This window comes from Ornithorhynchus anatinus, chromosome 4 (assembly GCF_004115215.2).
Source record: "Ornithorhynchus anatinus isolate Pmale09 chromosome 4, mOrnAna1.pri.v4, whole genome shotgun sequence".
Taxonomy (NCBI): domain Eukaryota; kingdom Metazoa; phylum Chordata; class Mammalia; order Monotremata; family Ornithorhynchidae; genus Ornithorhynchus; species Ornithorhynchus anatinus.
The window spans coordinates 8,153,976-8,168,903 of NC_041731.1; the positions used below are offsets into that span (position 1 = coordinate 8,153,976).

General features: G+C 62.5%; 1 protein-coding gene across 1 annotated transcript; it reads left to right on the forward strand.

Annotated features, from left to right (window-relative positions):
• The first annotated feature begins 6,649 nt into the window (after positions 1-6,649).
• On the forward strand, positions 6,650-12,599 carry SLC39A4 (solute carrier family 39 member 4). Its single transcript, XM_029062533.2, has 12 exons — positions 6,650-7,052; positions 8,891-9,208; positions 9,452-9,656; positions 9,835-10,016; positions 10,094-10,268; positions 10,454-10,628; positions 10,791-10,932; positions 11,048-11,152; positions 11,246-11,300; positions 11,518-11,670; positions 11,802-11,989; positions 12,178-12,599. Exons 1-12 carry the CDS (start codon positions 6,843-6,845, stop codon positions 12,304-12,306), a joined length of 2,037 nt encoding a protein of 678 aa, XP_028918366.1. The 5' UTR covers positions 6,650-6,842; the 3' UTR covers positions 12,307-12,599.
• The last annotated feature ends 2,329 nt before the right edge of the window (positions 12,600-14,928 follow it).

Here is a 14,928-nt window from a genome sequence, read left to right on the forward strand (position 1 = left end):
ATAGAAACTGGGATCCCAGCTGGGCCCTGCTGCCGACGGTGGGGAAAGGGGGAGGTGGGGGAACCAGGGACCTCCAGAGAAGGCTCGGGCCATGTGCTTGCTTGGCGTGACATCAGCCTAGAGTATTGGTCTGATCCAGGGATGCCAACTGCTGGGTGATTTTTTACGAGCGGCATGAATAAAAAGCACCGACTTTCAAAACTTTTACTGACAGATCAAAAGCGGTGGAGAGCAGACTGCTCTCGGGGCAGCGGATGGGGAGGGGGAGGAGATAGCGGCTGTTCGGGAGTCCAGTGGGGACGATTATGACGAGCCGCTAATAGGCCGTGGCAGTTGGCAACCCTGGAAGGGAAAGACAGAGACACATCCGCCTCCTCCCTAGGGGAGAAGAAGGAGGAGGAGGATGGAGTTGAGTGGCCATCCCCTATGGAGCCTAAAGCTGCTTCTCCCGGTCCCCCCGGCTCCCTCGGTTGGATGGATGGATCTTGGGGGGAAGGTGTTGGCCTTGGCGATGCAGAGAAGCTGCCTGGCATAGTGGGTCGAGCCCGGGCCTGGGAGTCAGGTGGTCGTGAGCTCTAATCCCGGCCCCGCCGCTCATCCGCCGTGTGACCTTGGGCAAGTCACGTAACTTCTCTGGGCCTCGGCTACTTCGTCTGTAAAATGGGGATTAAGACTGTGAGCCCCAAGTGAGACAAGGGGAGTGTGTGTCCGACCCGATTTGCTTGTATCCTCCTCAGCGCTTAGTACAGTGCCTGGCACATAGTAAGCACTTAACAAACACCGTAATTATTATTATTAATCCCAGTGATGGCTGAAAGGCAAAATGGACCCCCTCCTTCCGGCCTCCGGTGCAAAATTGGACTCATGGGAGATTTGAGAGGGCCTGTGCTTCCGGACAGCAGGAGGGCCGAGCGGGAGGCGCTTTCAACCTCCTCTACCTCTTCCCACCTCACACCGGTCCACCTAATCCCGGGGTGGGAAAGGAGAGAAAGGGGAAAGGACGTTCCCCAGATCAGGACTGACCCTGAGCCCTCCAACCCTCATCCACTGTTTCCCCCCATCCCAGGGACAAAGGAGGTCCCTCCTCCTGCCGGGCAGGGCCAGCCGGAAGCACCACCTACCTCACTACCGTCCTGCCTTCCCCCTCGGGAGAGAGGAGAGAAAACTGGGAATCATTCAAACTGGTCTGCCCCCTTTACGACTGCTTGGAAAAGGGTGGGGTGGGGGAAAATCGAAGCAACAAACCTCCGCTGGGCCCTAGGACCAACCCCGCCTCTGCCACTTGTCTGCTGTGTGACCTTTGGCAAGTCGCTTAACTTCTCTGGACCTCAGTCACCTCATCTGGAAAATGGGGATTAAAACTGTGAGCCCCATGTGGGACAGGGACAATGTCTACCCTGCTTAATTGACCTCTACCCCACTGCTTAATAAGCACTGAACAGACGCAATTAAAATAAATGCGGATGAGTTTGATTTCCCCCTCCCACCACCCCACAGGATTTTGACCCCCGGATCTCAGGCCTGACCCTTGCCGTACCCGGGGGCACCTGTCTCTCTTGCCTTCTTTAAAGAAGTCGGCAGTGATGAAATCTCGGAATTCCCCCTCCGGGTTTCCTCCAGCGGTGGCGACTGCCCATGTTGACGAGCATCGAAATTTTTTACAGACTTTATAGACATGATCCGTTTTAGCTCAGTTTTAAGCAGCCGGGACTTCGCAGGCCGTTGGCATTTCAGGTCCGATGATCCAGCTCTTTAAACTCCCGGGGGCTCCCTGCCCCTCTAGCTCTCCCAGACCTGGGACTCGGAAGGTCGTGAGTTCCAATTCCTGCTCTGCTGCCGCTTGTCTGCTGTGTGACCTTGGGCAAGTCACTTCACTTCTTCGGTGTCTCAGTTACCTCACCTGTAAAATGGGGATTGAGACTGAGAGTCCCACATGGGACAGCGACAGTGTCCAACCGGTGTTACTTGTAATAATGATAATAATGGGATTTATAAAGCACTTACTATGTGCCAAGCACTGTTCTAAGCGCTGGGGGAGATACAGGGTTGTCCCACGTGGGGCTCACAGTCTTAATCCCCATTTGACAGATGAGGTCACTGAGGCACAGAGAAGTGAAGTGGCTTGCCCAAGGTCACGCAACAGACAGGTGGCAGTGCCGGGATTAGAACCCACATCCTCTGACTCCCCAGCCCCGGCTCTTTCCACTAAGCCAAGCTGCTTCTCAGATCTAATTCTGACTCTGCCACTTGTCTGCTGTGTGACCTCGGGCAAGTCACTTCATCTCTCTGGACCTCAATTACCTCATCTGGAAAATGGGGATTAAGACTGTGAGCCCCATGTGGAAGATGGACTATGTCCAATCTGAGTAATCTGGATCCAGCCCAGCACTTAGTAAGGTACCTGGCACATAGTAAGCGTTTCCTCTGGGCTGTCAGCTCATTATGGGCAGGGCTGGGTCTGCTAATTCTGTTGTACTCTCTCGAGCGCTTAGTACAGTGCTCTGTACATAGTAAGAGCTCAATAAATACCACCTATCGATTGATTAACAAGTACCGTTTTAATTTTTTTTTTTAAAAAAGGAGGAAAATATGGCTACGAGCTCTCCATGGTCCTCTGAGACGGAGAGGAGGCAGCGTGCCCACAGAATCCAAGCCAACCTTTCCTCCTGAACAGCCTTGGCTTCAGCAGGACCAACCTGCTCTCTGCCCGCCCGGAGCGGATGATATGTCTGTGAAATTGTGTGTGTGTTTGAGAGAGATATATATATATATGTAGAGAGAGAGAGAAAAAGACTTAAAGCCGATGTACACTGGCTGGAAATGGTCACAGTCCTGATCCCCGAACAGAACGGATTCTTTTCCCTCCCTCAATCCCCTTCCTTTATCCCTGGCCTTCCTCCTGAGCCGTTGTTCCCTCCCCCTCCTGCCTCTGTTCTGCTCTTCCAGCTGAGAGAGGAGGGAACAGGGGGGGACGGGAGTCCAATCTATCCCTTCTGGATTGAGTCAGGGGCTCGTCCGGCTGAACGGCAGCGGAGGGAGTGCCCGTGGTTCCCCCATTGAGTCAGGGACCCGATTCCCCCGGGGGTGGGAGGGTCGGGAGGGGTCTGAGGGGACGTGCCCTAAGGTGACAGTCGATCGGTCACTGGTATTTATTGAGTATTTTCTATGTGCAAAGCACCTGGGAGAGGACAATGTAATAGAATTAGCAGCCAAGCCCTTGCCCATCACGAATTTACAGTCCACGGGGGTGGGGGGGTGGGGTGGGGTGACAGACATTAATCTGAATAAATGAGTAATTCATCGTATCTAATTTAAAGATAAGTGCGGTGGGGGTGGGGAGAATATCAATAATAATAACGTGGGTATTCGTTAAGCGCTTACTATGTGCCAAGCGGTGTTCTAAGCGCCGGAGTCGATACAGGGTAATCAGGTTGTCCCACCTAGGGCTCACAGTCTTCATCCCCATTTTACAGCCGAGGTCACCGAGGCCCAGAGAAGTGAAGTGACTGGCCCAAAGTCGCCCAGCTGACAAGCGGCCGAGCGGGGATTAGAGCCCATGAGCTTTGACTCCCAAACCCGTGCCCTTTCCACTGAGCCACGAGACTTCTCGAGTGTCCATAGGTCACAGATTGAGGTGCATGCCGAGGCAGACGGGAGAGGTAGGGAAAAGATTATCTAGTCAGGGAAGTCCTCTTGGAGGAGATGTGACCTTAGTCACCGCAGGGCTTCTTCTTTCCCCCTATTTCGGAACCTGCGTGGTGGGGTGGGCATGTAAATCGCCCCTCTCTGACCACCTCAGCCTGGCATCTCTTGAAACCCCTGTGCCCACAGGTTCATAATGATGATAGTAATTTGGGTATTTGTTAAGCGCTTACTACGTGCCAGGCACTGAATTAAGCATCGGGGCAGATACAAGGTAATCAGGTTGGACCACGTGGGCCTCACAATCCCCATTTTACAGATGAGGTCGCTGAGTTGCAGAGAAACGAAGTAACCTGCCCCAAATCACACAGCAGACAAATGGCGGAGCGGCATTAAGAACCCAAGTCCTCCCGGACTCCCAGGCCTCAAGAGGGTCTCTCCCCCGACCCCCTCCCTCCGGTCACGGTCTGCTCCACCACTGCCGCGGCTGGCCGGGGAAACCGGCCAGGGGTCGGGGGTGTGGGGGGCTGCCCCTTCCTCCGTCCTCCGGGAAGGGGACGAGGACCCTACCTGGCAGGGCCAAAGGCCAAGGCCGCAGAGCTGTTCAGGGCTGCTCTTTGACCTACCCCGCTGCTGCTGCTGCTGCTGCTGTTGTTCGGAGCGGATTCCGGGCAGAGTCCAGCCCAACCCCAGGGGCCCAGCTTTCCAGAGTGCTACGGGACGGCAGGCTCCCTCTCTCCGCACACCGGCTCTCCAAACCCACAGCTGAGAGGGCTGGGAAGAGGAATGTCCCCTATCCAGAAGGACTTTCTCCTGCGGGGCTGGAGGGGCCCCGGTCCTACCCTTAGCTCCCCAGGGCGACCTTCCCACATCATGCCCCGGCCTGAATCCCACTCCTCACCCCGGAAAAGGGGCCCCTTTGCTCCCTGGTCTAGCGGGACCAGGTGGGGTGGGGGCCAGGCTAGGGGAGGGGCTGCCATTCCAATTCAACTGCCCCTCACAATCCCCCAGGGCCCAGGGAGCGGTGCAGCCCCTTGGCCATTGTCATGGTGATGGGGACGATTGATTCCCCACCCCAGGGGCCGCCAGGGGGGTGGTCTGGCCTGACCTGAGGTCAGAAACTTGAAGGAGGGGCTGAAGAGAGGTGGCATGGATGGGGGGCGGGTACTGAGCCAACTTCCATGGCCGCCACTAGGCCCGGAGAACCGCTTGTCTTTCTCAGAGCCCCAAATTCCTGTCCCCTGTCCTCCTCTCCCCACCCCCAGCTGTTTGTGGCCTCTCTTGAAGCCTCCTTGCTAGTGCAGGGTGGAGGGTGGGTTGTATCTGCTTGGGACCCCAATAACCCCCTACCCCCCAACTCCATCCCAGGGACCAAAAGTGGCTGCTGACCCCAGGGGAGGACTGAGCAAAGAGGCAGGCGTCTAGCTGGACCAGAACTGTGTGCGGGGGGGCGGCCAAGGCAGCCCAGCCTACAGGACCTGTGAGAGGGACAGGCGAAAACACAGCAGCAGTGGGTGTGTATAATGATAATCTCAATATTTAGGGCGCTCGATAGGCACTAGCTATGTGCCAAACACTATATTAAGCACTGGGGAAGATCCAAGTTGGGTTGGACGCGTGATTCTGAACATTGCTCATCGCTTCAGCCTGCCCCCCAGTGTGGCCTACTGGACGGAGCACGGACCTGGGAGTCGGGAGGACCTGGCTTCTAATCCCGGCTCTGCCGCTTGTCTGCCGTGTGACCTTGGGCAATTCGCTTCTCTGTGCCTCACCTGTAAAACGGGGATGAAGACTGTGGGTCCTGTGTGGACGGGGACTGTGTCGAACCCAATCACCTCGTATCTACCCCGGCATTGTGTACGGTGCCTGGCAAACAGTAAGTGTGTAACAAATACCACTTTTATTATTACCGTTGGTTAACAGCTTACTATTTACTAAACACTGTGCTAAATGCTAGAGGGAAGACACAGTCCTTGTCTCCCGTGAGGTTCACAGTCTAAGAGAGAGGGAGAACAGGTATTCGATTCCCACTTTATAGGTGAGGAGACTAAGATTCAGAAGGGAAGTGACTTGCTCAAGGTCCCCCCGGCAGGCAAGTGGGGGAGTCGGGATTAGAACCCGGGTCTCCCGACTCCCGGCCTCCGCTCCCGAGCTCCCAGCTGGGGTTGAGGAGGAGAGCTCGGTGGGGGAAAGGGGAAGCCTGGCACTAGCTCCGGTCCAGCGAAGGGCCCCTCTCCCCCTTCCTAGGACACCCCTATATGGGCAGACTCCGGGTCACGGGCCCCCCCCAGGTTGTCCATCGACTCCCCACCCCACTCCCACGTCTGCCCCCTGTCCCCCACCGTCCTTCTAAGTTGTCCCTCGACGCCCCCCCCCGGTCCCCCACTGCCCCTCCCATGTCTCCCCCTGACCCCCGACCTCCCCACCAAGTCGTCCCCCAGCCCTCTGCCCCCCGACCCCTACCGCCCTCCTAAGTTGCCCCTCGACCACCCCCGTCCCCCACTGCCCCTCCCATGTCTCCCCCCGACCCCCGACCGTCCCACCAAGTCGTCCCCCAGCCCTCTCCCCCCCTCTCCTACCGGCCTCCTGTTGCCCCCCAGCTCCCCACCCTTCTTCCACGTCTCCCTGTGACGCCCCCACCGCCTCCCGGGTTGTCCCCCGGCCTCCCACCCCTCTCCCACGTCTCCGCCCTGTCCCCCGCCGCCCTCCTAAGTTGTCCCCCAACTCCCCACCCTTCTCCCACGTCTCCCTCTGACCTCCCCCCGCCCCCCCACCCACCTAAATCGTCCCCCGGCCCCCCTCCCCTCTCCCGGCCCTTCTCCCAGGTCTCCCCCCGGCCCCCCACCCCTAGTCCCCCCAGGGCCTCCCCAACCGCCCCCCCGCCCCTCCCCCGGCCCCCGGGGCCCGGTATGTGGGTGAGGCCGCGATGCCGGTGGAATGGTTAACTCGGGCCGCCCGCGGCGCGGCCAATCACAGGCCCGCACGGAGCCTCCCCGCCCGTCACCGGACCTGACACCGGACCCGCCGCCGGGCCCCGCCACCGACGGCCCAACCACCGACGGCCCGCAGCATCTGCCTCTGGAGAGGAGCGGGACAGCCGCACGACCACCCGCCCGCCCACCCCGAGACGCCACAGACCCGCCCGCCGACACCGACCGACGGCCGGACAGAGGGCCGGAGAGGGGGGGGCCGGCGGCGCTATGGGGGTGCCGTGGGTCTGGCTCCTGGGGGTCTGGCTGGGGGTCTGCCCGCCCGGCCTGCGGGGCTGCCTGTGGGCCGGGGCCGGGCCCGGGACCAGCCTGCTGGCGCTGCTGGCCGACGGGGACGGTCCTCTGGGCCGGGCCACCCTGGGCTCCGTGTTAAATACCCTGGCGGCCCGTGTGCACTGCCCCGCCGGGCCGTGTGGAAAGGTAAGGCCTCCCCCCCCTCCCCCCCACTCTGCCCTCTGACCTCCCCTCCGGCCCCCCCTTCCCTCCCCCCACCGCCCTCTGCCCCCACCGGGTCGGGAGCGCAGGGCACCCAGACGGGCAAACTCCACCCGGCCTCGACCCTGCCCCCGCCCTGCCCAGATCCTGCCCTGCCCCTGCCCAGACCTTGCCCCAACCCAGCCCAGCCCCCGTCCCGATCCTGCCCCGCTGCCACCTTCTCCAGGGTCGGGGGAGGCGGCCCGGACCTTCGGCTCGGCCGTGCCCCTGCCTTCACCTCCCCCCCGCCCCCAATTAGGCGTCCCGACCCTGGATTGGGGCCTAGCGGAGCCTGGGGTGTCCGCCCCATCGTCTCGGCCCGGCCCGCCCAGGCCAAGTTGGAAGCGAGCTGGAGATGGAGAGAGTGTTTGTGCTGCACTCGGGATCGATTCCCCCTCCTCCTCCCCACCCCAAGTCTCCCCACCGCCCCCAGCTCCCTGGAGAGCCCGAGGCTACCACCTGCCACATTCCTGCATTCCTCTGCCGGGGGTGGGATGGGGGGCGGGGAAGGGGGCGACAGCCTCCGCACCTTTGGGACCTGGCCGGAGGTGGGGAGGGCCTTTCCTTGGCTCCTCCGGCACCCCAGGGGCTCCTGCCCCCCAACCCCAGCTCCCTCCACGTCTCCCGGCCCTCAGTCCCAGAAGCGGGGCGGGAGGAATGAAAACTGGGCCCGGCCTCCCCCCCCTCCCCCCCTCCGCATCCTCCTGCCCCGGCTCTTGCTGGTGAAATCACCGGATCCGGGAAGGCCCCGGGCAGAGATGGCTCAGCCCCAGGAGGGATTCTCGGAGACTCGGTTGTGCCCTGCCTAGCCTGGGGACTGACTCTGAGAAAGTTGACCTGGGGCACTTGGAAGGGATACAGATCCTGGTAGGGCTAATGGAGGCGGAAGAGAGAGATGGGAGGTGCCGGGGAGGACTGTCCATCTCTTGACCTCATCCCGCCCCGGGGTGTGGGGGAGAGAGGGGAGGCACAGAAGATGGCAACTCTCCCCCTCTCTCTGTCAGTCCAGTCAGGTCCTCCCCTCTACCCGGAGTTAACCCCGCCACCCTGCTTCTGCCCCTTAGTTTGTGAGCCCTGATTAGGACAGAGATCCCTGTCCGATCTGATCACCTCGATCCTACTGCAGCTCTTAGCCCAGTGCTCGGCACAAAGTAAGAGCTTAATAACTACCTTAATTAGACCCATTCCCGAGCTGGAAGCGGGTGCGGCAGGGTACCCGGATCCTCCGCCGTTTGTTTCCCCCACCTCGGTTCCCCTGCCCCTCTCGGAATCTGTCCCGATCCCGGACCCCGATCCCGGACGGGACAACCTAAGATGAGGGGAGGATTGGGAAGGGCGGGACTGAACTCTGTCCTTGAGCCCCTGCTCCTCCCGGCCCCCCTCTAGGCTTGAGCTGCTCCGTCACTCTCCAGAGTCCTCCCCCACGGGAGCCGGGCTTGAGCCGAAAACCCTCATCCCTGCCCAGCTTATAATAATCATTTCGGTGTTCGTTAAGCGTTTACTATGTGTGAGGCAGCGTATCAAGCGCCGGGAGGGATACGAGCAAATCCGGTCGGACGCAGTCCCCGGCCCCCGTGGGGCTCACGGTCTCCGTCCCCATTTTACAGATGAGGCAAGTGAGGCGCCCGGAGAAGTTAAGCGACTTGCCAGTGATCCACACGGCAGACAAGCGATTGAGCTCTTACTATGGGAAGAGCACTGTAGTAAGCGCTAGGCTCAGCTCGGGCCAGAGAGCCCGGGCTGTGGGAGGGAGCTGGCTGACGACTCGGTGTCTCTGCCCTCAGTGCCTGAACGAGGAGGACGCGCTGGCCCTGCTGGGGAGGTCCGAGGGGCCGGTGCTGGGCCCCGGGGATGTGCCGCGCCTCAGTGCCGGGGCCCTGCTCTATCTCAGTGACCCCCTCGGGGTGTGCGCCGACGCCACGGCCCGACTCTGGGGACCTCGGGCTGAAGCCCTCCTCCGGCACCTGGAAGGACCTCCGGACGACCCCGGCCCCCTGCCCGCTCCGGCCCCCGCCTCCGACATCGCCGTGAACTCCGACCTCCTGAGCCAGCTGATGAGGAGGGTCCTGACCCACTACCGTCCGGAGCCTGGGGGCTCCGAGGTGAGCGGGGGGGAGGGCTTCGGTGGCCCCGGGATGACCTGCTCCGGGACCCCCCCGGCCTCGCTGGCGTTCTCTCCGTCTCACCTCGTCGAGCCCGGCGGGGGGAGCTGGGCGTCGGCGGCGGAGGGTGGACCCAGAGGTGTTGAGGGCCGGCCCTGGGGGGAGAGAGGACCTCGCTCGGCCGCGTTGCTCGGCTCTGAGCCCGTCTCTCCCCACTCCCGACACCCTCGACCCCCCCCCCAGCCCTGTGTGGATGCCGGCCAAGTGTTGGCAGAAGCGGCGGGGGCCGCGGGGCCCGGGGGCCGGGGGCCAGAGCGGGGTTGCTGGCCGCCCCTGCTGGACCACGTCCTGGCCGGGTCCTGCTTCCACGCCCTGCCCCCACCGGGCTACTTCGTGGACTACGTCTTCCGACACGTCGGCAATGAGTCCCGCAATCTCACACTGACTGGTGAGGAGGGTCCGGGGCCACAGTCGGGCGGGAGGGGCGGGGGGGGTCCGAGTGGGGCCCTGGCCGGGGAGGAGTTGAAAACCTGGTGCTGCGGGGCCAAGAAACCACTTGGGGGGAGGTTGGTGGTTGGGGGCGGGGGGATCAAGCTAAGCCCAGGTCGTCCCTCTCCCCCCCTCAGAGCTGAGCGCCCTGATGGGACACCTAAGGGTGGGGAAGGAGGCCTCAGCCCAGCCCCACGATCACACGGACCCCGGCCACCACGACCACGTGGACCACAGCCACTCGGAGCGACGGAGGAGGAGGAGGAGGAACGGCCCCCGGCCGGGGGAGTCTCGGGAGTCCAGCGAAGTGTGGGACACGGTGAGGCGGAGACGGAGGGCTGGGGGGGGGCGCCCCCAGACGAGGGCGCCGCCCCCTGACCCTCCCGGTGCCCCCAGGTGTGTCTGAGCGCGTCGGAGCTGCTGGAGGTGTATGGGATAGCGGGGGCCGGAGGCGTCTCCCCCGCGGCCTGGGCTCGGCTCAGTCCGGCGCTCGTCCAGCAGCAGCTGAGCGGAGCCTGCCTCCCGTCCCCCGACCCGGCCCCGTCGGCCGGACGGCTGACCCAGACGGAGAGTGAGTGGCCGAAGGGCGTCCCCGTCCCCTCCCCTCGTCCCGCCCCTTCTGCCAATCTCCAATCCCACCCCCGAGGCGGGGCACCCGACTCTCTGCCCCGGTCGGTCTGTCCCCTCCCTCCGTCCCCCTCCCCCACAGGATACCCATCCTGCCTCCCCCGGTACCTGTGCCCCCCACTCCCGTAGAGTACCTGTACGGGTCGCTGGCGACCCTGCTCGTCTGTCTGGGCTCTCTCGTCGGCCTCGTCTTCCTGTCCTGCTCCGCTTGCGCCGCCGCCTCCCGCTACGTCACCCAGACCTTCCTGAGCCTGGCCGTGGGTTCGCTCACCGGAGACGCCGTCCTCCACCTCATCCCCAAGGTAGTCCGGCTCCGGACGCCCCCGGCCCCTCCTCCCCAGCACGCCCGGAGAAGTGGGGGGGTGACCCCGAGCTGAGGCCGGTCCACCCCGCTCCCCTCCGTCCCGTCCCGCGCCCCGTCCCTCACTGTCCGTCCCCCCCCACCCCGCCCACCGCCCCCTAGGTCCCTGGGCCTGCATTCCCACGAGGCCGAGGAGGGGCCGGAAGCCGTGGAGCCGGTGTGGCGGCTGCTGGTGGTGCTGGGCGGCTTCTACAGCTTCTTCCTTCTGGAATCCCTCTTCAGCCTCCTGGGAGCCCACGGCCACAAGGTGGGAGAGCGGGGAAGCCGGGGCCACCGGGCGGGGACCCCGGGAACCCCCCAGGGGCCGCGGGGCCGGCCGGCCCGGCCCAGGGGTGCTCCCAGCGACCGCGTCCGTCCCCCAGGACTCGACGGACGGGCACTGCGATCGTGGGCTGCCCCTGCAGATGGCACAGAACGAGCTGAAGCTGAAGAAACAGCCATCCCCGGAGGGGTCCCGTGCTGACCTGGTACGCCCCGTCCACCCCTCCCCACCCCTCCGTGGCACCAGAGCCACCATCATCCCCCGCACTCACCCGGGCTTCCCCATCCGCCTCCCTCAGGTCTCCATCGACAACCCGGAGCAGGGCGGCCTGGAGACCCAGAAGTCCAGTCGGGGTGAGTCGGGGCCACGCGGTCGGCGCCCCGTCCCACCCGGCCCTCTCCCCGCCCCGTGTCCAGAGCCGTCCCGCCCCAGCCCGGGATCCGGGCCCCCCCCCGGAGATGCCTCGTGCCCCTCTCCTCCCCCGTTCTCAAGCCGTCCCCAGCCCTCGGGCCCCCCAACGACGGGCTCGCCCGTGCCCTGACCGCCACCCTCCGCCCTCCACCCTCCCAGAGTTACAGGTCCTGCCCTACATGATCACGGTCGGCGACGCGCTGCACAACTTCGCGGACGGGCTGGCGGTGGGCGCCGCCTTCTCCTCCTCCTGGAGCACCGGTCTGGCCACGTCGCTGGCCGTGCTCTGCCACGAGTTGCCCCACGAGCTGGGTCGGTGCCTTGGGCCGCCGGGGTGGGGGCCGGGGGGCCGGGGGGCGGCACCGAGGTGGCTGAGACGGGGCTCGGGGTCAGGCCGGTGTCCCTCGGGCTGACCGACCGCCCCCGCGCCCCTCGTTTCCCAGGCGACTTCGCCGCGCTGCTGCACGTGGGGCTGAGCGTGCGGCGGGCGCTGCTGCTGAACTTCGGCTCGGCCCTGACGGCCTTCCTGGGCCTCTACCTGGCTCTGGCCGTGGGGGCCCAAGGGGACTTCGAGGTCTGGATCCTGTCGGTGGCCACCGGCCTCTTCCTCTACGTGGCTCTCTGCGACATGGTGCGGGCCGGGGGCCGGGCTGACTGACAGCCGGGAAGCGGGGTTGAGGCGGGGGCGGGCGGGGGGCGGTGCGCGGACTCCGGGAACGGGAGGCCGACGGGGAGAGGCGTCGATGGCGGGGAGACCCGGGCCCGGGGGAGGAGCGGAGCCAGCCACCCTGAGCTCCCCCGCCCCTCCCGCCCCTCCAGCTTCCCGCCATGCTGAGCGTGAAGGACCCGCGGCCCCGGCTCCTCTTCCTGCTCCACAACGTGGGGCTGCTCGGTGGCTGGGCCATCCTGCTGCTGCTCTCGGTGTATGAGGAGGACATCGCCCTCTGACCCCTCGACCCCCCCCGCCCTCGAGCAGCACCCTTTGACCCCCGATCTCCCGGACGAGGTCATTCCGACGTCACCGACGGGCTCCGGCTCGCCCAAGCGCTCAGTGCAGTGTCCCGCACCCGGTCAGCACTCAATAAATATCGATCGATCGATCGATGGGATCGACTCCCCCTCGTACCCCGTGATCTTGCCGATCTAGTCGCACACTGCCTTTCGACCTCCCCTCTTCTGTGACGCTCAATACGGTGTCCCGCCCGCAGTAAGCACTCGGTAAATACAATCGATTGTATTTACTGGTGCCTCCATTTCCTCATCTGTAAAACGGGCTAAAACCTATCACGTCTCCTAGTTAGACTCTAAGACCCTCCCGGGGCAGGGATCGTGTCTACTCCGATGATCTCGTAGCTACCCCACGGCTTAGTACAGTGCTCGGCACATAGTAAGCGCTCAACAGATGCCATAAAATAAAAAATGGTCCCAGGGAAGCAGGGACAGGAAGGGAGTGGGAGGCGGTCTTATGTCCCGGTCACAGAATTGGGAAGTGGGTTTAGGGATGGAGAGGGGATGTCTGGCTGGGCTCTTGGTCCAAGAAGGAGGGATCCAATCCCTCAAGGTGGGTGGGCAGATCCTCACCCTCCGCTGGGCCTGTTTGTCATCCTCTTCTGGCTCCCCCGAATCAACCCAAACCAGGGGACAACCTCTCCTCACCCTTTCCCTAGGTCCTAACGTGTTGGGGTCCCTGTGACTGTAACCCTATCTGCCCCTCACACATCTTCTGACTCAGAAACGAGGGTAGGGCTCCTCGAGGGTCCCCCAGGTACGGCCTGCCCACCGACCCTAGACAGTCAGAGGGGGTGGACCCCCCCCAGATGGGCCGAAGACTCGACCCCCAGGGTGCGGCGGGCAAGGATCGCCAAGCCGCTCCCATCTCAGCCCCAGGCGGCGGCCTCTGGCCCCTCTCAGAGGAGGAACCGGGACCTGGGGAATGACCGGCCCCGCCGGCTTGGCTTGTGTATGCAGCAGAAGGGATTGAAGATAGACCAGCTGATGGACGGAGGGGATGGAACTGCAGGGACACAGCTCAGGCAGGGTGATAATAATGATGATAATAATAATAATAATAATGGTATTTGTTAAGCGCCTAGTATGTGCCAGGCCCTGTACTAAGCCCTGGGGTGGATATATGCGAATCCGGTTGGACCCGTTCTCTGACTTGCAAGGGGCTCACAGTCTCAATCCCCATTTTCCAGACAGGTAACTGAGGCACAGAGAAGTTAAACCACTGGTCCAAGGCCACGCAACAGAGAAGTGGCAGAGCCGGGATTAGAACCCATGACCTTCCGACGCCCCGGCCGTGCTCTATCCACTACGCCGGGCCGCTTCCCTGATAAAATAGAATACCTTTATCTGATCTGCCCGTCTGCTGGGAACATTAAACACCTTAAAAACAAAAAATAGAAAAGCTTCACGTACTTGCGAACAGACCGCAGACGACACAATATCTGAAAAGCTCTTTGCCCGGCATTTGCTGAAATGATGACGCCCTCGCCCTCTGACCTTGCTGGGATTTATTTATGTCGATGTCTCTTTAATCGTCTGTCTCCCCCCCGGACCCTACACTGTGAGCTCCTTGTGGATGGGGAATTGTCTGTTTTTACTGCTGTGCTGTACTTCCCCAAGCGCTTAGTTCGATGCTCTGCGCACAGTAAGCGCTCAATAAATACGATTGAATGGAATGAATGAATCCCCAGGCAGATACGTACGGCCTAGTGGATAGAGCACGGGCCTGAGAGTCAGAAGGTTATGGGTTCTAATTCTGCCCCTGCTCCTTGTCTGCTGTGTGACCTTGGGCAAATCAATTAACGACTCTGTGCTTCGGTCCCCTCATCGGTAAAATGGGGATTAAGGCTGTGAGCCCCACGTGGGACGGGGATCGTGTCCAACCCGGTTATCTCGTATCTACCCCGGCGCTTAGAACAGTGCCCGGCACATAGTATGAGCTTCACAAATACCACCGTTATTATTATTGTTATCATTAGTGCAGTCTCTGGCACATGGTAAGTGCTTAACCCTGTTGTGTGCACAGTAAGTGCTCAATAAATACCACTGAATGAATGAATAAATACCATCATTATTGCAATTATCAGTACAGTGCCTGGCACATACTAAATGTTTAACATTATTATTATTAATAATAATGGCATCTGTTAAGCGCTTACTACGCGCTAAACCCTGTTCTAAGCGCTGAGGGGGATACAAGGTCATCGGGTGGTCCCACGTGGGGCTCCCAGTCTCCATCCCCATTTCCCAGACGAGGTCACCGAGGCCCAGAGAAGTGAAGTGACCCGAAGTCACCCAACTGACCAGCGGCGGAGCCGAGATTAGAACCCACGACCTCTGAGTCCCCAGCCCGGCCTCTTGCCACCGAGTGTTGCTGCTTGTCCGGTTCCGAGTCCCTCCGCTTGGGCCGGAGACGGGAGGACCCCCGGCCGCTAGCCGCAGTTCTCCCGACAGGCCACCAGGGGTCGCGGTGTCCCCGTCCGGCCTCCAGGGGCCGCCGCAGTTCTCCCGTCCGACCACCAGGGGTCGCGGTTTTCCCCGTCCGGCCTCCAGGGGCCGCCG

What these genes read in the sequence shown, in the direction of transcription:
- SLC39A4 (XM_029062533.2), top strand. Translation starts at nt 6,843, where the DNA reads ATGGGGGTGCCGTGGGTCTGGCTCCTGGGGGTCTGGCTGGGGGTCTGC. An exon ending in CGAGTTGCCCCACGAGCTGG is followed by an intron (nt 11,671 to 11,801) that starts GTCGGTGCCTTG and finishes CTCGTTTCCCAG; the next exon opens with GCGACTTCGCCGCGCTGCTG. An exon ending in ACGTGGCTCTCTGCGACATG is followed by an intron (nt 11,990 to 12,177) that starts GTGCGGGCCGGG and finishes CCGCCCCTCCAG; the next exon opens with CTTCCCGCCATGCTGAGCGT.